At 43.0% G+C, this 20,246-nt stretch overlaps 1 protein-coding gene across 3 annotated transcripts in view; it reads right to left on the reverse strand.

The window, feature by feature from the left end:
* LOC122553146 (protein EFR3 homolog B-like) overlaps positions 1–20,246 on the reverse strand; it is a 211,183-nt gene that overhangs the window by 168,923 nt on the left and 22,014 nt on the right. For all 3 annotated transcript variants that reach the window (XM_087991014.1, XM_087991015.1, XM_087991017.1), the window contains exons 3-7: positions 19,490–19,617; positions 14,496–14,646; positions 13,500–13,621; positions 12,195–12,344; positions 1,035–1,169 (exon numbers count right to left, since the gene is read on the reverse strand). In XM_087991014.1, the coding sequence (XP_087847140.1) occupies positions 1,035–1,169; positions 12,195–12,344; positions 13,500–13,621; positions 14,496–14,646; positions 19,490–19,617 (686 nt within the window). The remainder of the gene's footprint in view (positions 1–1,034; positions 1,170–12,194; positions 12,345–13,499; positions 13,622–14,495; positions 14,647–19,489; positions 19,618–20,246) is intronic.

A 20,246-nucleotide genomic window follows, 5' to 3' on the forward strand; every position in this document is an offset into this window, starting at 1 on the left:
GGGTTGGCAGAACTAATGAATGAAGACAGATTGGATTGGTTAGGATTATATTCACTGAAATTTGGAAGAATGAGGGGTATCTCATAGAACCCTATATAATTCTAACGGAAGTCAACAGATTAAATGCAGGAAGGATGCTCCCGACAACCGAGGAGTCCAGAACAAAGGGATCACAATTTAAGAATACATGGTAGGACATTTAGGACTAAGATAAGGAGAAATTTGTTTACCCAAGAGTGGTGGAATTCTCTACCACAGCACGCGGTTAAGGCCAAAATGCTGAATAGTTTCAAGAAGGAGTTGAAAATAGTTCTTAGGGCTATCTTTTAAAGAGATCAAAAGGTACAGGGTGAAAGATGGAACAGGGTACTGAGTTGGATGATCAGCCATGTTCAATTGAATGGTGGAACAGGCTCAAAGGGCTCAATGGCCTACTCCTGTTCTTATTTCTCTAAGTTTCTTTCTACAGTTAATGTGGAATGTAAGGAAAATAGTGGCTGGCTAAAGGCTGTGATCACAAAGAGTTAACAGGGTTGTAGAAGTGGTTTAAATGGCTGGGTAGAGTCAGTATTAGGAAACAGTGTACATTTATCTGTGGGAGCGGGAGGATTAAATGGGAATGCCGAATCAGTGATGCGGAGTGTGGGCTGTGGAATGGAATTAAATGAGTGGCCAGATTCAATGATAAGGCAGGGTATAGATAGGACAGTGAGAGAGGATTAGATAAATAAAAGCAAAATGCTATGAATGCTGGAAATCTGAAACAAAAAGAATGCTGGAGAAGCTCAGCAAGTCTGGTAGTATCTGTGAACAAGAGAAACAGAATGAACGTTTTGAGTCTGGTCAGACTCTTCTTTAGAACAGTGGATTGAATGGGTGGATGGAGTCAGTGGTAGGGGAGAATGTGCATGGCATTTCATAATTCCTTCTCTCCTCACATTACATTGATCAAATGCAGCTCCACTGTGATGTCATCAAATTTAGCTGCAAATTGGTCAGTCTGTTGGACTCTATTCAACAAACACAGCACGTACATTAAAACTGGCTTGATGGCATTTTTGATGTTTCCATACGCTGCACGGCCCAGCAACTCTCGGAGGCAACCTTCAGCTACAGCAGCAGGACTCTCCTTCTCCTTCTCAGTTGCTTGCAGTGGTGATGGCGAACGACTAAAAAGATTTATTAAAGAGAATTAGAACTTTTCAAGAGATGCCAAATTCAGCAGCTAAAAACTAGAGATAGCAAGAAGAGATACAAAAATGAGTGAAGAATGTAGGAGGGCATCCCAGGCAGAACTAAAAATGAGCTGGTGAAGCTACACCACAGGACTACTAGCATGCCAAACAGTATGGTAGTAAGTGTTAGAGCTAAGCGATTGCACAAACAATGAATCAAATCTAAGCTCTGCAATCCACCTACATCCAGGTTTGAATGGTGATGGACATTTAAACAATTGACAGGAAGTGAAGTTCAGGTTGTGAGTTTGTTCGCTGAGCTGGTAGGTTTGTTCTCAAACATTTCATCACCATGCTAGGTACCATAATCAGTGAGCCTCTGCTAAAGCCTCTGTTCCCCACCACTTCCTATTTATGTGTCTTGGTCTGTTACGGCGGGTGATATTATTTCCAATTTGCAGCAAGCTCCGTTGGACAACAAATAAAAAGAACTGGAAACGATATCACCCACCGTAACAGACCAAGACACATAAATAGGAAGTGGGCCAGAACATCAGTGCTTTCACAGAGGCTCACTGATGAGGGTACCTAGCATGGTGATGAAATGTCTGAGAACAAACCTACCAGCTCAGTGAACAAACTCACAACCTGAACCTCAACCCGAGTTACATATCTTCTCAAAAACCGCAGGAAGTGGAGTCTCTACAAATATTTAAATGGGACAGTTATTAAACAGATCTAGTAACTCAATAATGGGCATCCATCAACAGCAGCAGAATTGTATTCCAGCATAATCTGAAACGTCATGGCCCAGCATATCCCCCAGTCAACCATTACAATCAGGCCAGGGGATCAATCCTGGTTCAATAGAGAGTGCAGGAGGGCACGCCAGGACCAGTACCAGGCGTACCTGAAAATGAGGTGTCATATTGGTGAAGCTACCAAACAGAACTAATTCTATGCCAAACGGCATAAGCAGCAAGTGACAGACAGAGATAAGCAATTCCACAATGAACAGATCAAATCTAAGCTCTGCAGTCCTGCCACATCCAAACATGAATGGTGGTGGACAATTAAACAACTCACTGGAGGATGAGGCTCCACAAATATCCCCATCCTCAATGATGGAGAATCCAACACATCAGTGCAAAAGATAAGGAAATAGCTGAAGAACTTAATAAATACTTTGTGTCAGTCTTCACAGTGGAAGACATGAGTAATATCCCAATAATTAAGGAGCATCAAGGAGGAGAGTTGAGTATGGTAGCCATTACAAAAGAGAAAGTGCGAGAAGAGCTATAAGGTCTAAAAATTGATAAATCTCCTGGCCCCGATGTTCTGAGGGAGGTGGCTGAAAGAAATAGCGGAGGCATTTGTTGTAATCTTTCAAAAACCACTGGAGTCAGGGGAAGTCCCAGATGATTGGAAAATTACTGTTGTAACCCCCTTGTTCAAGAAAGGATCAAGACAAAAGATGAAAAATTATAGGCCAATTAGCCTAACCTTGGTTGGAGGTATAATTCTGGAATCCATCGGAAAGGATGAGATTTCTAAATTCTTGGAAGTGCAGGATTGGATTAGAACAAGTCAGCATGGATTTAGTGAGGGGAGGTCGTGCCTGGCAGACCTGTTAGAATTCTTTGAAGAGGCAACAAGTAGGTTAGACTAGGGAAACCCAGTGGATGTTATCTACCTCAACTTGGAAAAGGCCTTTGATAAGGTGCCTCATGGGAGGTTGCTGAGTCAGGTGAGGGCCTATGGTGCTCGAGGTGAGCTATTGGCATGGATTGAGGATTGGCTGTCTGACAGAAGGCAGAGAGTTGGGATAAAAGGTTCTTTATTAGAATGGCAGCTAGTGACAAGTGGTGCCTCGCAGGGTTCGGTGTTGGGGCTGCAGCTGTTCACTTTATGAATTAATTATCTGGATGAAGGGACTTCAGCAAGTCATTTGATAAGGTTCCCCATGGTAGGCTCATTCAGAAGGTCAGGAGGAATGGGATACAGGGGAACTTAACTGTCTGGATACAGAATTGGCTGGCCAACAGAAAACAGCGAGTGGTAGTAGAAGGAAAATATTCTGCCTGGAAGTCAGTGGTGAGTGGTGTTTCACAGGGCTCTATCCTTGGGCCTCTACTGTTTGTAATTTTTATTAATAACTTGGATGAGGGGATTGAAGGATGGGTCAGCAAGTTTGCAGATGACACAAAGGTTGGAGGTGTCGTTGACAGTATAGAGGGCTGTTGTAGGCTGCAGCGGGACATTGACAGGATGCAGAGATGGGCTGAGAGGTGGCAGATGGAGTTCAACCTGGATAAATGCGAGGTGATGCATTTTGGAAGGTCAAATTTGAAAGTTGAGTACAGGATTAAGGATAGGATTCTTGGCAGTGTGGAGGAACAGAGGGATCTTGGTGTGCAGGTACATAGATCCCGTAAAATGGCCACCCAAGTGGACAGGGTTGTTAAGAAAGCATATGGTGTTTTGGCTTTCATTAACAGGGGGATTGAGTTTAAGAGTCGTGAGATCTTGTTGCAGCTCTATAAAACTTTGGTTAGACCGCACTTGGAATACTGCGTCCAGTTCTGGTCGCCCTATTCTAGGAAAGATGTGGATGCTTTGGAGAGGGTTCAGAGGAGGTTTACCAGGATGCTGCCTGGACTGGAGGGCTTATCTTATGAAGAGAGGTTGACTGAGCTCCGACTTTTTTCATTGGAGAAAAGGAGGAAGAGAGGGGACCTAATTGAGGTATACAAGATAATGAGAGGCATAGATAGAGTCGATAGGCAGAGACTATTTCCCAGGGCAGAAATGGCTAACACAAGGGCTCATAGTTTTAAGCTGGTTGGAGGAAAGTATAGAGGGGATGTCAGAGGCGGGTTCTTTACACAGAGAGTTGTGAGAGCATGGAATGCATTGCCAGCAGCAGTTGTGGAAGCAAGGTCATTGGGGACATTTAAGAGACTGCTGGACATGCATATGGTCACAGAAATTTGAGGGTGCATACATGAGGATCAATGATCGGCACAACATCGTGGGCTGAAGGGCCTGTTCTGTGCCGTACTGTTCTATATTCTATGTTCTATGACTGGGGGCATTCTGGTGAAGTTTGCCGACAGGCAGGTCGTTCTGAGGAGGTGGGGAGGCTGCAGAAAGATTTAGACAGTTTAGGGGAGTGGTCCAAGAAATGGCTGAGGAAATTCAACGTGAGCAAATGCGAGGTCTTGCACTTCGGAAAAAAAAATACAGGGACGGACTATTTTCTAAACAGTGAGAAAATTCATTAAGCCAAAGTACGAAGGGATCTTGGAGTGCTACTCCAGGATTCTTTAAAGGTTAACTTGCAGGTTGAGTCTGTGGTTAAGAAAGCAAAAGTAATGTTGTCATTTATCTCAAGAGGGTTGGAATGTAAAAACAGCGATGTGCTACTGAGACTTTGTAAAGCTTTGGTTAGGCCCCATTTAGAATACTGTGTCCGGTTTTGGGCCCCACACCTCAGGAGGGATATACTGGCACTGGAGCGTGTCCGGCAGAGATTCACACGGATGATCCCTGGAATGGGAGGCCTAACATATGATGAACAGCTGAGGATCCTGGGATTGTATTCATTAGACTTAGAAGGTTGAGGGCAGATCTAATAGGAACTTACAAGATAAAGCATGGTTTAGAAAGGGTGGATGCTGGGAAGTTGTTTCCGTCAGGATACTAGGACCCATGGGCACAGCCTTAGAATTAGAGGGGGTCAATTTAAAACGGAAATGAAGAAACACTTCTTCAGCCAAAGAGCGGTGGGCCTGTGGAATTCATTTCCACGGAGCGCAGTGGAGGCTGGGATGCTGAATGTCTTCAAGGCAGAGATTGATAAAGTCTTAATCTCGCAAGGAATTAAGGGATATGGGGAGAGTGTGGGTAAGTGACGTTGAAATGCCCATCAGCCATGATTGAATGGTGGAGTGGACTCCATGGGCTGAATGGCCTTACTTCCACTCCTATGTCCCATGGTCTTATAAGGTTAATGCTTTTGCAGCAATCTTCAGCCAGAAGTGCTGAGTGGATGATCCATCTTGGCCTCCTCCAGTGGTCCCCAGCATTACAGATACCAGTCTTCATGGAGAAAGTGAGGACTGCAGATGCTGGAGATCAGAACATAGAACAAGACAACACAATACAGGCCCTTCAGCCCTCGATGTCACGCCAACCTGTGAAACCAATCTGAAGCCTATCTAATGTATACTATTCCATTATCATCTATATGTTTATCCAATGACCATTTAAATGCCTGTAAAGTTGGCAAGTCTTGCAGGCAGGACATTCTGCGTCCTTACTACTGTCTGAGTAAAGAACCTACCTCTGACATCTGTCCTATATCTATCACTACTCAATTTAAACCTATGTCCCCTTATACTAGCCATCAGCATGAGGAAAAAGGCTCTCACTGTCTACCCTATCTAATCTTCTGACCATCTTGTATGTCTCTATTAAGTCACCTATTAACCTTCTTCTCTCAAATGAAAACAGCCTCAAATCCCTCAGCCTTTCCTCATAAGACCTTCCCTCCATACCAGGCAATATTCTGTTAAATCTCCTCTGAACCCTTTCCAAAGCTTCCACATCCTTCCAAAAATGCGGTGACCAGAACTGCACACAATACACCAAGTGCGGCCACACCAGAGTTTTGTTCAGCTGCAACGTGACCACATGGCTCTGAAATTCAATCCCTCTACCAACAAAACCTAACACACCATATGCTTTCTTAACAACCCTACTAACCTGGGTGGCAACCTTCAGGGATCAATGCACATGGATACCGAGATCTCTTTGCTTATCCACACTACCAAGAATCTTACATAGCCCAGTACTCTGCATTTCTGTCACTCCTTCCAAAGTGAATCAACTTACACTTTTCCGCATTAAACTCCATTTGCCACCTCTCAGCCCAGCTCTGCAGCTTACCTATGTCCCTCTGTAATCCTCAGTATCTTCCGGCACTATCCACGACTCCAGCAACTTTAGTGTCATCCACAAATTTACTAACCCACCCTTCTATACCCTCATCCAGGTCATTTATAAAAATGACACACAGCAGTGGCCCCAAAGCAGATCCTTGCGGTACCCCACTAGTAACTGAACTCCAGGATGAACATTTCTCATCAACCACCACCCTCTATCTTCCAGCAGCTAGCCAATTTCTGATCCAAAATGCTAAGTCACCCTCAATCCATGCCTCTATATTTTCTGCAATAGCCTACTGTGGGGAACCTTATCAAGTACTTAAATCCATATGCCCCACATCAACCACTTTAACTTGTTCCACCTGTTTGATCACCTTCTCAAAGAACTCAACAAGGTTTTTGAGTTACGACCTACTTTTCACAAAACCTAATCAAATTATTCCTTTCTAGATTATTATAAATCTTATCTCTTATAATGCTTTCCACACATTACCCACGACCGAAGTAAGTCTCACTGGTGTATAATTTCCAGGGTTGTCTCTACTCCCTTTCTTGAACAGGGGAACAACATTTGCTATCCTCCAGTCTTCTGGCACTATTCCTATAGACAATGACGACATAAATATCAAAGTCAAAGGCTCTAGAATCTCTTCTCTAGCTTCTCAGAGAATCCCAGGATAAATCCCATCTGGCCTAGGGGACTTATCTATTTTCATTACCAGAATTGCTAACACCTCTTCCTTACACACCTCAATCCCATCCAGTCAAATAGCCTGAATCTCAGTATTCTCCTCGACACAATTGTCTTTTTCCTGCATGAATACTGACGAAAATATTTATTTAGCATTCTCCTATCTCTTTGTATTCCACGCACAACTTCCCACTACTGTCCTTGACTGGCCCTAATCTTATTCTAGTCATCCTTTTATTCCTGTCTTACCTCTAGAAAGCTTTAGGGTTTTCCTTGATCCTACCTGCCAAAGACTTCTTATGTCCCCTTCTGCCTCTTACTAGCTCTCTGCTTCGGTCCTTCCTGGCTAACTTGTAACTCTCAAGCGCCCTAGCTGAACCTTCATACCTCATCTTAACATAGGCCTCCTTCTTCCTCTTGACAAGAGATTCAACTTCTTTAGTAAACCACAGGGTTCCCTCACTTGACCACTTCCTCCCTGCCTGACAGGTACATACCTATCAAGGACATGTAGTAGCTGTTCCTTGAACAAGCTCCATATTTCAGTTGTGCCCATTCCTTGTAGCTTTCTTACCCATTTCTATGCATCATGAATCTTGCCTAATCACCTCATAATTGCCTTTCCCCCAGCTATAACCCTTGCCCTGTGGTATATACCTCTCCCTTTTCATCGCTAAAGTAAACATAACCAAATTGTGGTCATTATCAACAAAGTGCTCACCTACCTCCAAATCTAACACTTGGCCTGGTTCATTACCAAGTACCAAACCAATGGGGCTTCGCCTCTTGGCCTATCTACGTAGTGTGAAAAAGTGAGGACTGCAGATGTTGGAGATCAGAGTCGAGAATGTGTGCTGCACACATTGGACAAAAACTGACCCATTGAAAGTACTTGAATTATAGTGCTTCCAGTCAATATTTGTAAAGTTAAAGACCCCATAACAACTACCCTGTTACTTTCACTCCTATCCAGAATCACCTTTGTAATCCTTTCCTCTACATCTCTGGACCTTTTTGGAGGCCTATAGAAAACTTCCAACAGGGTGACTTCTCCTTTCCTATTTCTAACCTAAACCCATACTACCTCAGTGGACGAGTCCTCATCAAACGTCCTTTCTGCCACCGTAATACTGGCCTTGACTAAGAATGTCACACCTCGTCTTCTTTTACCACCTTCCCTGATCTTACTGAAACATCTAAATCCCGGAACCTGCAATAACCATTCCTGTCCATACTCTATCCATGTCTCAACATCGAAGTCCCAGGTACCAACCCATGCTGCAAGTTCACCCATCTTATTCCAGGTGCTCCTGGCATTGAAGTAGACACACTTCAAATCACCTTCCTGCCTGCTGGTACACTCCTGTGACCTTGAAACCTTCATCCTGACCTCACTACTCTCAACCTCCTGGACACTGGAGCTGCAAATCAGGTTCCCATCCCTCTGCTGAGTTAGTTTAAACCGTCCCGAAGAGCATTATAAAATTTCCCCCCAAGGATATTGGTACACTCTAGTTCAGGTGTAGACCATGCCATTTGTAGAGGTCCCACCTACCCCAGAATGAGCCCTTATTATTCAGGTATCTGAATCTTTCCCTCCTGCACCATTCCTGTAGCCACTTGTTCAACTGCTCTCTCTCTCTCTCTCTACTCCTTGTCTCACTAGTACGTGGCACAAGTAGCAAACCAGAGATAACCAGAGTTGAAAATACCAGTCTTCAGCCAATTTGATTCACTCCAAATGATATCAACAAATGGTTGGAGACCTTGATTACTGCAAAGGCTACAAACACTGACAACATACCAGCAATAGTACTAAGGCTTGTGCTCCAGTACTTGCCACTCCCTTAGCCAAGCTGTTCCAGTATAGTTACAACACTGGCAGCTACCTGACAATATGGAAAATTGCCCAGGTATGTCCTGTGTAGAAAAGCAGGACAAATTTAACCTAACCAATTGCTTGCTCCATCAGTCTATTCTTGATCATCAGCAAAGTGATAGAAGGTGTAAACAACAGAACTATCAAGCTCAGCAATAACCTGCTCAGTGACGCCCAGTTTGGGTTCCACCAGGGCCACTCAGCTCCTGACCACGTTAAAGCCTTGGTTCAGACATGGACAAAAGAGGGGAGGTGAGAGTGACAGCCATTGACATCAAGGCAGCAGTTGACTGAGTGTGGCATCATGAAGCCCTGGCAAAACTGGAATCATTGGTTATCAGGGGCAAACTCTCCAGTAGCTGGAGTCATATCTGGCACATAGGAAGATGGTTGTGACAGTTGAAGGTCAGTCTTCTCAGCTCCAGGACATCTCTGCAGGATCTCCTCAGGGTCTTAGGCCCAACCACCTTCAGCTGCTTCATCAATGACCTTCTCTTCATCATAAGGTCAGAAGTGGGTATGTTTCCTGATGGTTGCAGAATGCTCAGCACCACTTGCGACACCTTAGATACTGAAGCAATCCATGTTCAAGTGCAACAAGATATGGACAATATCCATGCTTGGGCTGACAAGTGGCAAAAGTTATACTACATAAATGTCAGGTATTGGGCTGACAAGTGGCAAAAGTTATACTACATAAATGTCAGGTATCTCCAATTAAAGACAATCTGACTATCATCCTTTGAATCATCATTGAATCCTTGGGGTTATCACTGACCAGAAACTCAACTAGAATCGCCATATAAACACTATAAGTGGCTATAAGATCAGGTCAGAAGCTAGGAATACTGCAGTGACTAACTCACCTTCTGACTCCCCAAAGCCTGCCCATCATCTACAAAGCACAAGTCAGGAGTATAATAGAACTTTCCCCATTTGTCTGAATGAGTACAGCTCCAACAACACTCAAGGAGCTTGACACTTTCCAGGACAAAGCAGCCTGATTGGTTGGCACTACATCCACAAGCATTGAATCTCTCCACCACTGACACTCAGTAGCAGTCGTGTGTACTATCTATAAGATGCACTGCAGGAATTTACCAGCATCCTCAGACAGCACCTTCCAAACCCATGACCACTTCCATCTAGAAGGACAAGAGCAGCACATACATGGGAACACCACCACCTTCACGTTCCCCTCCAAGCCACTCACTGTCCTGACTTGGATTATATGTCACTGTTCCTTCACTGTCGCTGGGTCAAAATCTTGTAATTCTCTCCCTAATGGCATTGTGGGTCAACCTGCAGCAGGTGGACTGCAACAGTTCAAGAAGGCAGCTTACCACTACCTTCTCAAGAGCAACTAGAGACAGGTAATAAATGCTGGCAACCCACCGGCACCCACATCCCACAAATGACTGAAAAGAATTCCCCCTCCAATGATTGGGCAGCACGGCACATCCGTGCAAAAGATAAGGTTAAAGCATTTCTAACATTCTTCACACAGAAGCGTCAAGTAGAGATCTATCTCGATCTCTACTTGAAGTCTCCAACATCACACATAATACAGTCAAAAACTACTCGTGGCACTGGATGCTATAAAACGTATGGGCCCTGATAACATTAGAATCTTCACAGTACTAGAGACTTGTGCACCATAATCCAAACCAAGCTGTTCCAGTAAATCCACAACAATTGCACATGCCCAGCAATGTGGAAACTTTTACAGGTTTGTCCGATTCACAAATAGCATAACAAATGCAACACATCCATATCAGACTGCTAGCAATTATCAATAAAAGTGGTATCAAGTAACACTTGCTCAGCAATAACCTGATCTCTTCGTAGTCAGTTTGAGCTTCAGGACCACTCAGCCTCCTGATCTCAATGCAGCTTTGTTCCAATCATGTTCCAAAGGAGCTGAAGCAAGAGATGAGGTGAGAGTGATTGCATTTGACATTAGGACAGGATTTATCAAGTATTAAATGGAGATCAGTTAGCTCAGTTGGCCAAATGTCTGGATGGCTGGTTTGTGGTGCAGTGTGACATCAACAGTATGGGTTTAATTCCAGCACTAGCTGAGGTTCCTGTAAAGGATTCTTCTTTTCAACCTCCCCACTCACATGAGGTGACCCTCAGGTTACACCACCACTGGCCATTTCTCTCTAGTGAAAGAACAGCTATGGTCTGATGACGATGGTGACTTTATCTTACTTTAAGGGATTCTTGTGTTTCAGTGGTGGTACCATACCCCTGGATCAGGAGCTCAAGCTTCTAGCTATAAGACCATAAGACATAGGAGCAGAAGTAAGGCCATTCGGCCCATCAAGTCCACTCCGCCATTCAATCATGGCTGATGGGCATTTCAACTCCACTTACCCGCATTCTCCCCGTAGCCCTTAATTCCCCGTAGCCCACCCGCTCCAGAGTTGCATAATAACAGCTCCAAACAGGTTGATTTGAAAATATCTTTACCAAGTATGGTTTCAAGAAACCCTAGTAAAACTGGAGTCAATGGGAACCTTGGGAAAACCTCAACAAGCTAGTTGTAGTTGTTTGAGGTCAATCATCTCAGTTTCAAGACACATTTGCAGTAGTTCCTCAGGGTAATTTCATAGTTCAAATATTTAAAGCTGTTTCACCAATGACCTTCCCTCCATTACAAGGTCAGAAGTGGGATTGTTCGCATTCAGACCATATAAATGATAAAATAATAATAAATAAAATAGTAACATGTAAATATGGTGGTTACAGAGCAAGTCAGAAGCTTGGAATCCTGCAGCGAATAACTCACCTCCTAACTCCTCAAAACCTGACCACCATATTAAAGCACAAATCATGAACGCAATACTCTCCACTTGACTGGATGAGCACAGCTCTCACAACACTCAGGATGCTTGAAGTCATCTGTGAGTTTTTGTGGGTGCTCCAGTCTCCTCCCACAGTCCATAGATGTGCAGGTTAGGTGGATTGACTGTGCTAAAAAAAACTGTTCCATCATGTTCAGTGACACACAGGCCAGGTGGATTAGCCATGGTAAAAAGCAGGATTACAGGGTTAGGATTTTAGGGGTGGGGGGGGGGGGGGGGCAGTGCTGAGTCTGGGTGGGATGCGCTTTAGAGGATCAATGTGTGAAATGGCCTCTATCTGCACTGCAGGGATTCTATTATTCTATACAAAGTAGCCTGATATATTGGCACTATATTCACAAACAGTCATTCCGTCCACCACCGAAATTCAGTAGCATCATCTACAGGTTGTACTGCAGAAATTTAGTAAAGCTCCTTAGACAGCCCCTTCCACATCCACCACCATCGTAGTTGTTAAGTCCTTCCCCAGGTGTTTGGAGATTAAACTTGTAAAAGTTGAGGAAGGTTCTAGGTTCGATCATAGGGGATATGAAAGATCATAGGAGAAGTGAAAAATCATCAGGGAATGAAAGACAAAGAAAGAGAGAGAAAGCAGTTGATATAATGCAAGGAAGGAACTTAATAGCTTACCTCTCAGTTTCCTCTGCTTGTTGCAAATTGAAGAGGAGGGAGGGGACAATTTTATCCATGTGCTGGGGTTCCCAAATGTTGGCCTGGAGCTCATCATTAACTGTCTTCCTTACCACACCCTGCAGACCCTTTATACCAGCCATACGAATCCTGATGGGCAGAAAACAGCAAAAGATATTGGGATTTCACCTTGTGGGAGGGCTTACTTAAAGTCCAGAAGGAAAAAGGCTCATAAGAATGATCTCAGAGTGATAGGCTTAACATATGAGGAACATTTGAGGATTCTGGGTTTATACTTGATGAAGTTTAGAAGGATGAGAGGAGATCTAATTGAAACTTGCAGAATATAAATGGCCTGGACAGAGTGGACGTTCGGAAGATGTTTCCATTGGCAGGAGAGACTCAGACCCGAGGGCACAACCTTAGAGTAAAGGGAAGACCCTTTAGAATGGAGATAAGGAAAAGCTTCTTCAACCAGAGATTGATGAATCTATGGAATTCATTACCACAGAATGCTGTGGAGACCAGGTCATTGAGTATATTTAAGACAGCGATAGATAGGTTATTGATAGTCAAAGGGATCAAGATTGATGGGGAGAAAGAGGGAGAAGGGGGTTGAGAAACTTATCAGCCATGTTTGAATGGTGGAGCAGACTCAATGGACCGAATGGCCTATTTTCTGCTCTTATACTTTATGTTCTTATGGAAGAAGGAAAATGAGTCTTCCTTCCGTCCTCCCTCCCTTAATATCAGAGGGCTTTGTCTGAGGGAGGGTGGAAGATCCCAGACAATTCTAGGAATTCCACCTTGTTCACCATTATAAGGTATCAAATGAACTCTTGTCATCAAGAATTGACATGCAATCTATTTCAGTAAATAGAAAATCCCCATTTGGTTTATTGGCGTGAAGCAAGTGAACCTAAAGGTGACGGATAGCTTTCATCTCTGACCTTCAGATGGGCTCCTGGTCACCCTAGCAGAGTAGTTGTCGAAGGATCAGAGCAGTAGGTGTTGATGGTCCTTCACAGGTGTAGGCAACATAAGCTCTAACCAGGGAATGACCTAATTTGACAAATTGTGACAATGTGGTGTCCTTTAACCATGCATTCACAGATCTCTATTACATCAATGTAGCAGAGCCAATATAGTTCAGACATATTGTAACTGAACAGTCAATCAAAGCAAGTCAAGATAATTCTTTTCAGTAATGATTCACTACTCTTTAAAAACCCAATTCAGTGGGAGGGAGATTGAAAATCTCTCCTTAATGCCTTGTAAGTGGAACTGTGTTGGGTATCTACTCACTTAGTTCTGTCTGTAACATCATCGTGTCCTGAATGGCACATCTCACTAAACCTGGAGACGAAGAAATCATAACTTCGGTGATATGAAGGTGTGTCCTCTTCGATGTTTGCAAACTTTATGAACTGTTGGAGAAAATTATCTTTTTTACTAAAATAGATTCTGGTTCGGAGCAATTAAAACAGCTCTTGCTCCTCACTCTTCTGTTATTGCTTCCTTATTGCACGATTCCCTTTAGTGATACACATGCTGTTTGATATTGTGTCAAATAAGTTTAATGAACTGGTTTTATTTATTTTAAAGCAGCTCAGATTTCAAAGAGACCTGACAGAGGTATAATCAAAGGACTAGTGACAGATTGTTTTAGTTTGATAAAATGGGGAGGACCACAGTTTGTAATTAAACTGTGCAAAAGTAGATTGGGTGAAATGTTGAGCAATTATTCAATTCTGAAAGCCAGGAGAAATCACAGCCTCTTCCTGTCACCTCCTTGCTCTTTAGAGTCATCTCATTCTTGTGAGAGTCATAGTACTGCACTTACAGAAAAGAAAGAGACCATTCAACTTCCTCCACATAGAAACATTATACCCTTTTCTTATAATCTTCCTTTCAAAACCCCTACAAAATAATAGCTCTGTCACTATGTGTCTTGTGCAGCACAATTCTATATTCCATACAGCCTTTTACAAGAAATTGTTGCTTCTCCCATAATTTTTCATTGACAATCCTCAATACCTATCATTAAGGCTGGGACAGGTTATAGTTGGTACAGTACAAGGAGACGAAGAATGAAAGCATGACCTCTGAAATAAGCTCTCTCTTTACCACTGAGCAAAGACAGATGAAAGTAATTACCTAACATTTACCCAGCAATAATTTGGAAAGTTAAAAGATGCCATGGGAGTTATTACATTTGTATCAGTTCTCAATAACTAGAAGCCTTCTTCCTCTACAGTGCATGAGTTAATTCCAAACTGTGAATGTGGAAAACTGACTTACCGAATTTGTACCCAGGATCTGCAATGCTGCTTTGTCAGACTCAAGGAGCTTGGCCACCATCTTAAGAAAGCTCTCTACGAATAAGTTGATGCTCTGGCAGTGACAGGCCATCAGGAGCTGGTCTAAAGCCTCCATTGCAATGCACACGTAACTGGCAAGCAAGTACACAGCACCATGAGAAAATTGCTACACTGGCTTACTTTATCTTTATCCTGTCTACAGGAGGGGTTTGCCAGTGCTGTTAGGGATGGTTTAAAGTAATTTGGCACAGGGAGTGGGAGTGAAGGTTTAGCAGCCCCCCCCCAAGCAGTTCAAGAGAAATAGAAGAACAGATACATACGTAAATTTCAGAGAAGTACAAAAGTAAGTGTAGTGATAGTGGGGGATTTCATTTTAAATGAATGTCGTGTTTCGGTGAGAGGGAATGATGTGGGTATAGAAATCAGAGAGAAGGATTGTGGTATAATTTTAAAAATTAACAGAGACAGAGAGAAGATTCTAAGTGATCAGGCAGGTAAAAGTAGATAAATTTCCAAACTGGATGAAATGCATCCTGGGCTGCTGAGTGAGACTGAGGACGAAATTGCAGGGGCAGTGGCAATAATTGTTAATTTGTCTCTGGCTACAGGAAAGATGCCAAATGACTGGCAGGCACCCAATTTGGTACAGTTGTTCAAGAAGGGAGCAAGGGGTCAATTAGGAAACTACAGCCCAGTCAGTCTAGCCTCAGTAGTGAGGAAATTGTTGGAAGTAACTCTGAGGGATAAAATTAATCTGCACTTGGAGAAGCAGGGATTAATCAAGTATAGACAGTGTAGTTTTGTTAAGGAGTGGTCATGTCTGAGCAACTTGACTGAATTTTTTGAGAAGGGGACAAAGTGCTTTTGATGTAGTCTACTTGGACTTCAGCAAGGTTTTTGAGAAGGTCCCACATGGGAGGCTGATAGTGAGGACAAGGACCCTTCAGCATCCAAGGAAATTTACCAAATTGGATCCACAAATGGCTGAGTGGGAGGAAGCTGAGGGTGATTGTCAAGATGTGATTTTGTGATTGGCAGCCTGCATCCAGTGCAATTACACAGGCATCAGTGTTGAGGACGTTGTTGCTTGTGGTACATATAAATGATTTTGACTTGAATGTGTGAAGATCATTTAAGAGACTTTTCAATAAGCACATAAATATGCAAGGAATGGAATAGGATATAGACTAAGCGCATGCAGAAGGGATTAGTTTAATTTGGTGTCATGTTCCGCACAAAGTTGTGAGCCAAGGGGTGCATTCCTGTGCTATACAGTTCTGTAGTCTATGATTGGTCAGTAAGTTCAGGATGATATGAAATTGATCAATAGTGAAGAGGTTAAATCTGTTAGATTACAGAAGGATATAGTTGTACCGGTCAGATAGCATCAATGGCAAATGGAATTCGATCCAGAGAAATGTGAGATGATATACTTGGGCATGACAAAAAGCAAGAGAATACATGATGAACATTAGGACACTGGGAAGCACCTGGGATCAGAGTGACCTCACTGCACATATACTGGTCCCTTGAGGGAGCGGGACATAAAGTGGTTCAGAAGGCATATGGGACACTTGCCTTTATCAGTGTCCAACTCCTTTATCAGGAGTTCAAGAGCAGGGAGGTTAAACTGGAACTGGATAAAATGTTGGTTAGCCACAACTACAGTACTGTTGTGCAGGTCTGGAATCCGCCTTCACATCCAAGAGGGACATGATTGCACTCAAGTGGGTGCAAAGGGCATTAACAGGATATTCTCAGCAGGTCTGGCAGCATCTGTAAGGAGAGGAAAGAGCTGACAAAGGGTCAGTTAGACTCGAAGCGTCAGCTCTGTTCTCTCCTTACAGATGTTGCCAGATTTGCTGAGATTTTCCAGCATTTTCTTTTTTGGTTTCAGATTCCAGCATCCGCAGTAATTTGCTTTTAACAGGATATTGCCTGGGCTGGAGAGTTTTAATTATGAAAAAAGATTGGATAGATGAGTTGTTTTTCTTGGAGCAGAGGAGATGGGGTGGGGGGGGGGGGGGGGGGGGGGGGGGGGGGGCGGGGAGAGCATGATTGAGTTGTACAAAATTATTCCTGAAGAAGGGCTCATGCCCGAAACGTCGATTCTCCTGCTCCTTGGATGCTGCCTGACCTGCTGCGCTTTTCCAACAACACATTTTCAGCTCTAATCTCCAGCATCTGCAGTCCTCACTTTCTCCATGTACAAAATTATGAAGGGCATACAGACAGTAGACAGGAAAGAATTTTTCCCCATGGATCAATGACTAGGAGTATCGATTTAAGGTGAGGGACAGGAGATTTGCAGAAAGAAAAAATTCAGTCAGTGGATGGTGGAAATCTGGAACCCATTGCATGAAACCGTCATAGCATTGAGGAAGTATTTAGAAATGCTTCTGCAATGCCATGGTATTTTAAGGCTATGGCTGAAAAAAGGGTTCAGAATGGTTGGTGGTTGTTTTTTAATAGCGTAGTCATGATGGCCAAAGGACCTTTTTTGGTGCTGTAGACCTCTGTGACTATATGACATATGATGTCACAGAAATTCAGAGGTAAATTCTGTCTGCACACTGCTACCTTTCAAACCACCATTTCTGCACAAAAAATGCAAATTTTGTCTGATTTTCTTTCAAAGTCTGCAGTATTGTACCTCTACTTTTGAATATATAATCTAGCTTTGTGGGGCAAAGTGGCTGGCAAGTTATTCTTCACTCATAATTCATTTAAAATAGGGAAGGGAAATCAAGCAGAATTTCCACCCTTTGGCATGATCCAGGACAGAGTGAACTCCACAGCCATGTTCACTGCAATACTCACTGCGTAACTCTGTATAGGACGGCCCATTCAAGTGGAGCTCAGAATTCAGGACTCCAAATGATGGAGGAAGAAAATCATTGGCAAAAAAAAATGTGAGACTAAATCTGAAATTAACTGTATCAAAGTAAGGAGAGTTATGCAATTTACTCGCTGTGAAATTCATATCACATGATTACCACCAAATCACTGAACGTGACAGAAGGCAGCTCATCATCAATTCCTCAAGGGCAAGTAGGGATAGGAAATAATCCTGGCAATGCTCATATCCCATGAATGAACAAAAAAAAGATTTCAGTGCATGTGTGTTTAATGGTTTCACCAACAGCTTTATATAAGTATATAAAAAGTAAAAGAATAGTGAAGTAAATGCTGGCCCTTTAGAGGATGGATATGGCAACGTAATACTGGGAAACTCAGAAATGGGAAGATACTAACTCAAATTTTGACTCTGTTTTCACAGTGGAAGATAATTTCTTTCCAGAAACTGCAGTGATTACAGAGGAACTTGATGAAATTACTATAAACTAGGGAGAAGATATTAAGTAAACTGATAGGACGAAAGGCAGATAAGTCCCTGGAGCATGATAACCTGCACCCCATGGTATTAAGAGAAGTTGCAGCAGAGCAAGTGGATGCAGTAGTTATGGTTTTCCAAAATTCTCTAGATTCCGGAAAGGTACTAGTGGATTGGAAACATTGACCAGTGTCAGCACGGTTTCATGAAGGGCAAGTTGTGCTTGACAAACTTGCTGGAGTTTCTTAAGGATGTAACAGCAAGGAGGATAATGGGGATCCAGTTGATGTGCTATATCAAGACTTCCAGATGGCATTAGACAAAGGTGCCACATAAAAGACTGATCCAGAAGGTTAGATCCCAGGAGGGTAGACTATTGGCTTGGATAGAGAGTTGGCTGACTGACAGAAAATAGATAAATGGGTCCTTCTCTGGATGGCAAACTGTAAGTAGTGGCCTACTGCAGGACCTCAACTAATTACAATCTACATATATATATGTTCTGCAAGCAGGGACAGAATGTAAACATAGCAAAGTTTTTGGATAAGACTAAAACATGAGGATGAGGAAGTAAAGAGTTTACAGTTGGATATTGATAAGATTGGAGAGTGGGCCTGAATTTGGCAGATAGAGTTTAATCTGGATAAGTGTGAGGTCATCCACTTTGGCCGGAACAATAAAAGGACAAATTAGTATTTAAATGGGAAGCAAATTCCAAATGTTTCAGTGCAGAGGGATTGGGGCATTTTTGTGCATGAAAATAATAAGAAAGACAAATGGAATTCTGGCATTAATTGCAAAAGGACTGGATTATAAAAGTGAAGAAAAGTTGTTACAATGATATAAGGTATTGTGAGACCACAGTTGGACTATTGTGTCCACTTCTGGTCTCCCCACTTGAGGAAGGATGTGGTGGCACAGGAAGCAGTTCAGAGGAGCTTCACCAGATTGATTCTAGGGATGAAAGAGCCGTCATATGAGGAGCAGTTGCATAGCCTGGGGTTGTACCCATGGAGTTCAGAAGAATGAAGGGAGATCTGATTGAAGTGTATAGAATGCTAAACGGGTTTGATAAGGTGGACATTGATCAGATGCTCCCCGCTGTGGCTCAGTCTTGAGCAAGAGGTCACAGATATAACAGTGAGAGGAGGTAAGTTCAAACCTGAGCTGAGGAGAAACTACTTCTCCCAGAGGGTTGTGAATCTGTGGAACTCACTGCCCCAGAGCACAGTAGGGACAGAATCAATCAACAAAATCAAGAAAGGAATAGATGTGTTTCTGATGAAAAGTGGGCTATGGGGAGCAGGCAGGAAAGTGGAGTTGAGACTGGAATAAGTTCATCCATGATCATGTTAAATTGCAGAGTGGGCTCGAAGGGGTGAATTACCCATTCCCAGTCTTGATTCTGATGTTCATATATCAGCATATAATGCATCAGTCTCTGAAATTAATGCCTATCCCTACACAGATCCCCAACAGGGTATGTCAATGTTTACTGAACAGCACTGCCAGAGCCCTAGACAGGATAGATCGGTGCTTAGTAAATTGCACTACCGGGATCGCAGACAGGATAGATCAGTATTTAGCAGACAGCACTGGTCAGATGTAAAACTGATTTGCAGGTCCTTCATCTCCCATACCCATAACGGTGCCTGGCCACATCTCTGCTGAGCCTCTCTGCGAGATATGCACCAATGCGGTCCAGTTTCTCCGGAGCAGACAGTGCATAAAATGTCAACTTCTCCATGTTGGCTTTCACCAACCCATCCTGTAAAAGAATAAACAGGGTGAATCAGGACTAAATATAGTTAATTTCTCCAAAATCAAACACACAGCAAACCTGTGCTAGACTCTCAATGTAGATGAAGCTGGGCCTAGACATGTTTAGCCTGGACTCTGACAGTCTCTCAATTCCATTCTAATTTCTAGTTTATTTCTTTGGATGATCACATACTATATCAAAGTGTCTCATTAAAAATGCATGAGCTACAGACAGATGGTATGCAGAATAAAGCTCTCTCAATATTGTCCCTGGGTTAGATACAGACTAAAGTTCCCTTTACACTGTCCCTATCAAACATTCCCAGGTAAGGAACAGCACAAGACTAGATATAGAGTAAAGTTCCTTCGACACTGTCCCAATCAAACACTCCCAATATAGCCTGGGTTTAGAGACAGGGAAAGCTTCCTCTATACTGTCTCCCTCAAGCATTCTCGGGGTGATTACAATAAGGGTAAGGTGCGAAGGTACAGGTAAAGATTAGGGAGTCATGGAAAAATGAATGAGGGAGAATAATGTTTAGTGAACTCTCTTGACCACAAGGTTCCATGATTGCATTGAGGAGAAAGTGAGGACAGCAGATACTGGAGATCAGAGTGGAGAGTGTGGTGCTGGAA

Source organism: Chiloscyllium plagiosum, unplaced genomic scaffold (assembly GCF_037043375.1).
Source record: "Chiloscyllium plagiosum isolate Xiang-an unplaced genomic scaffold, Cpla_swu_hap1 HiC_scaffold_10, whole genome shotgun sequence".
In the NCBI taxonomy this organism is placed as follows: domain Eukaryota; kingdom Metazoa; phylum Chordata; class Chondrichthyes; order Orectolobiformes; family Hemiscylliidae; genus Chiloscyllium; species Chiloscyllium plagiosum.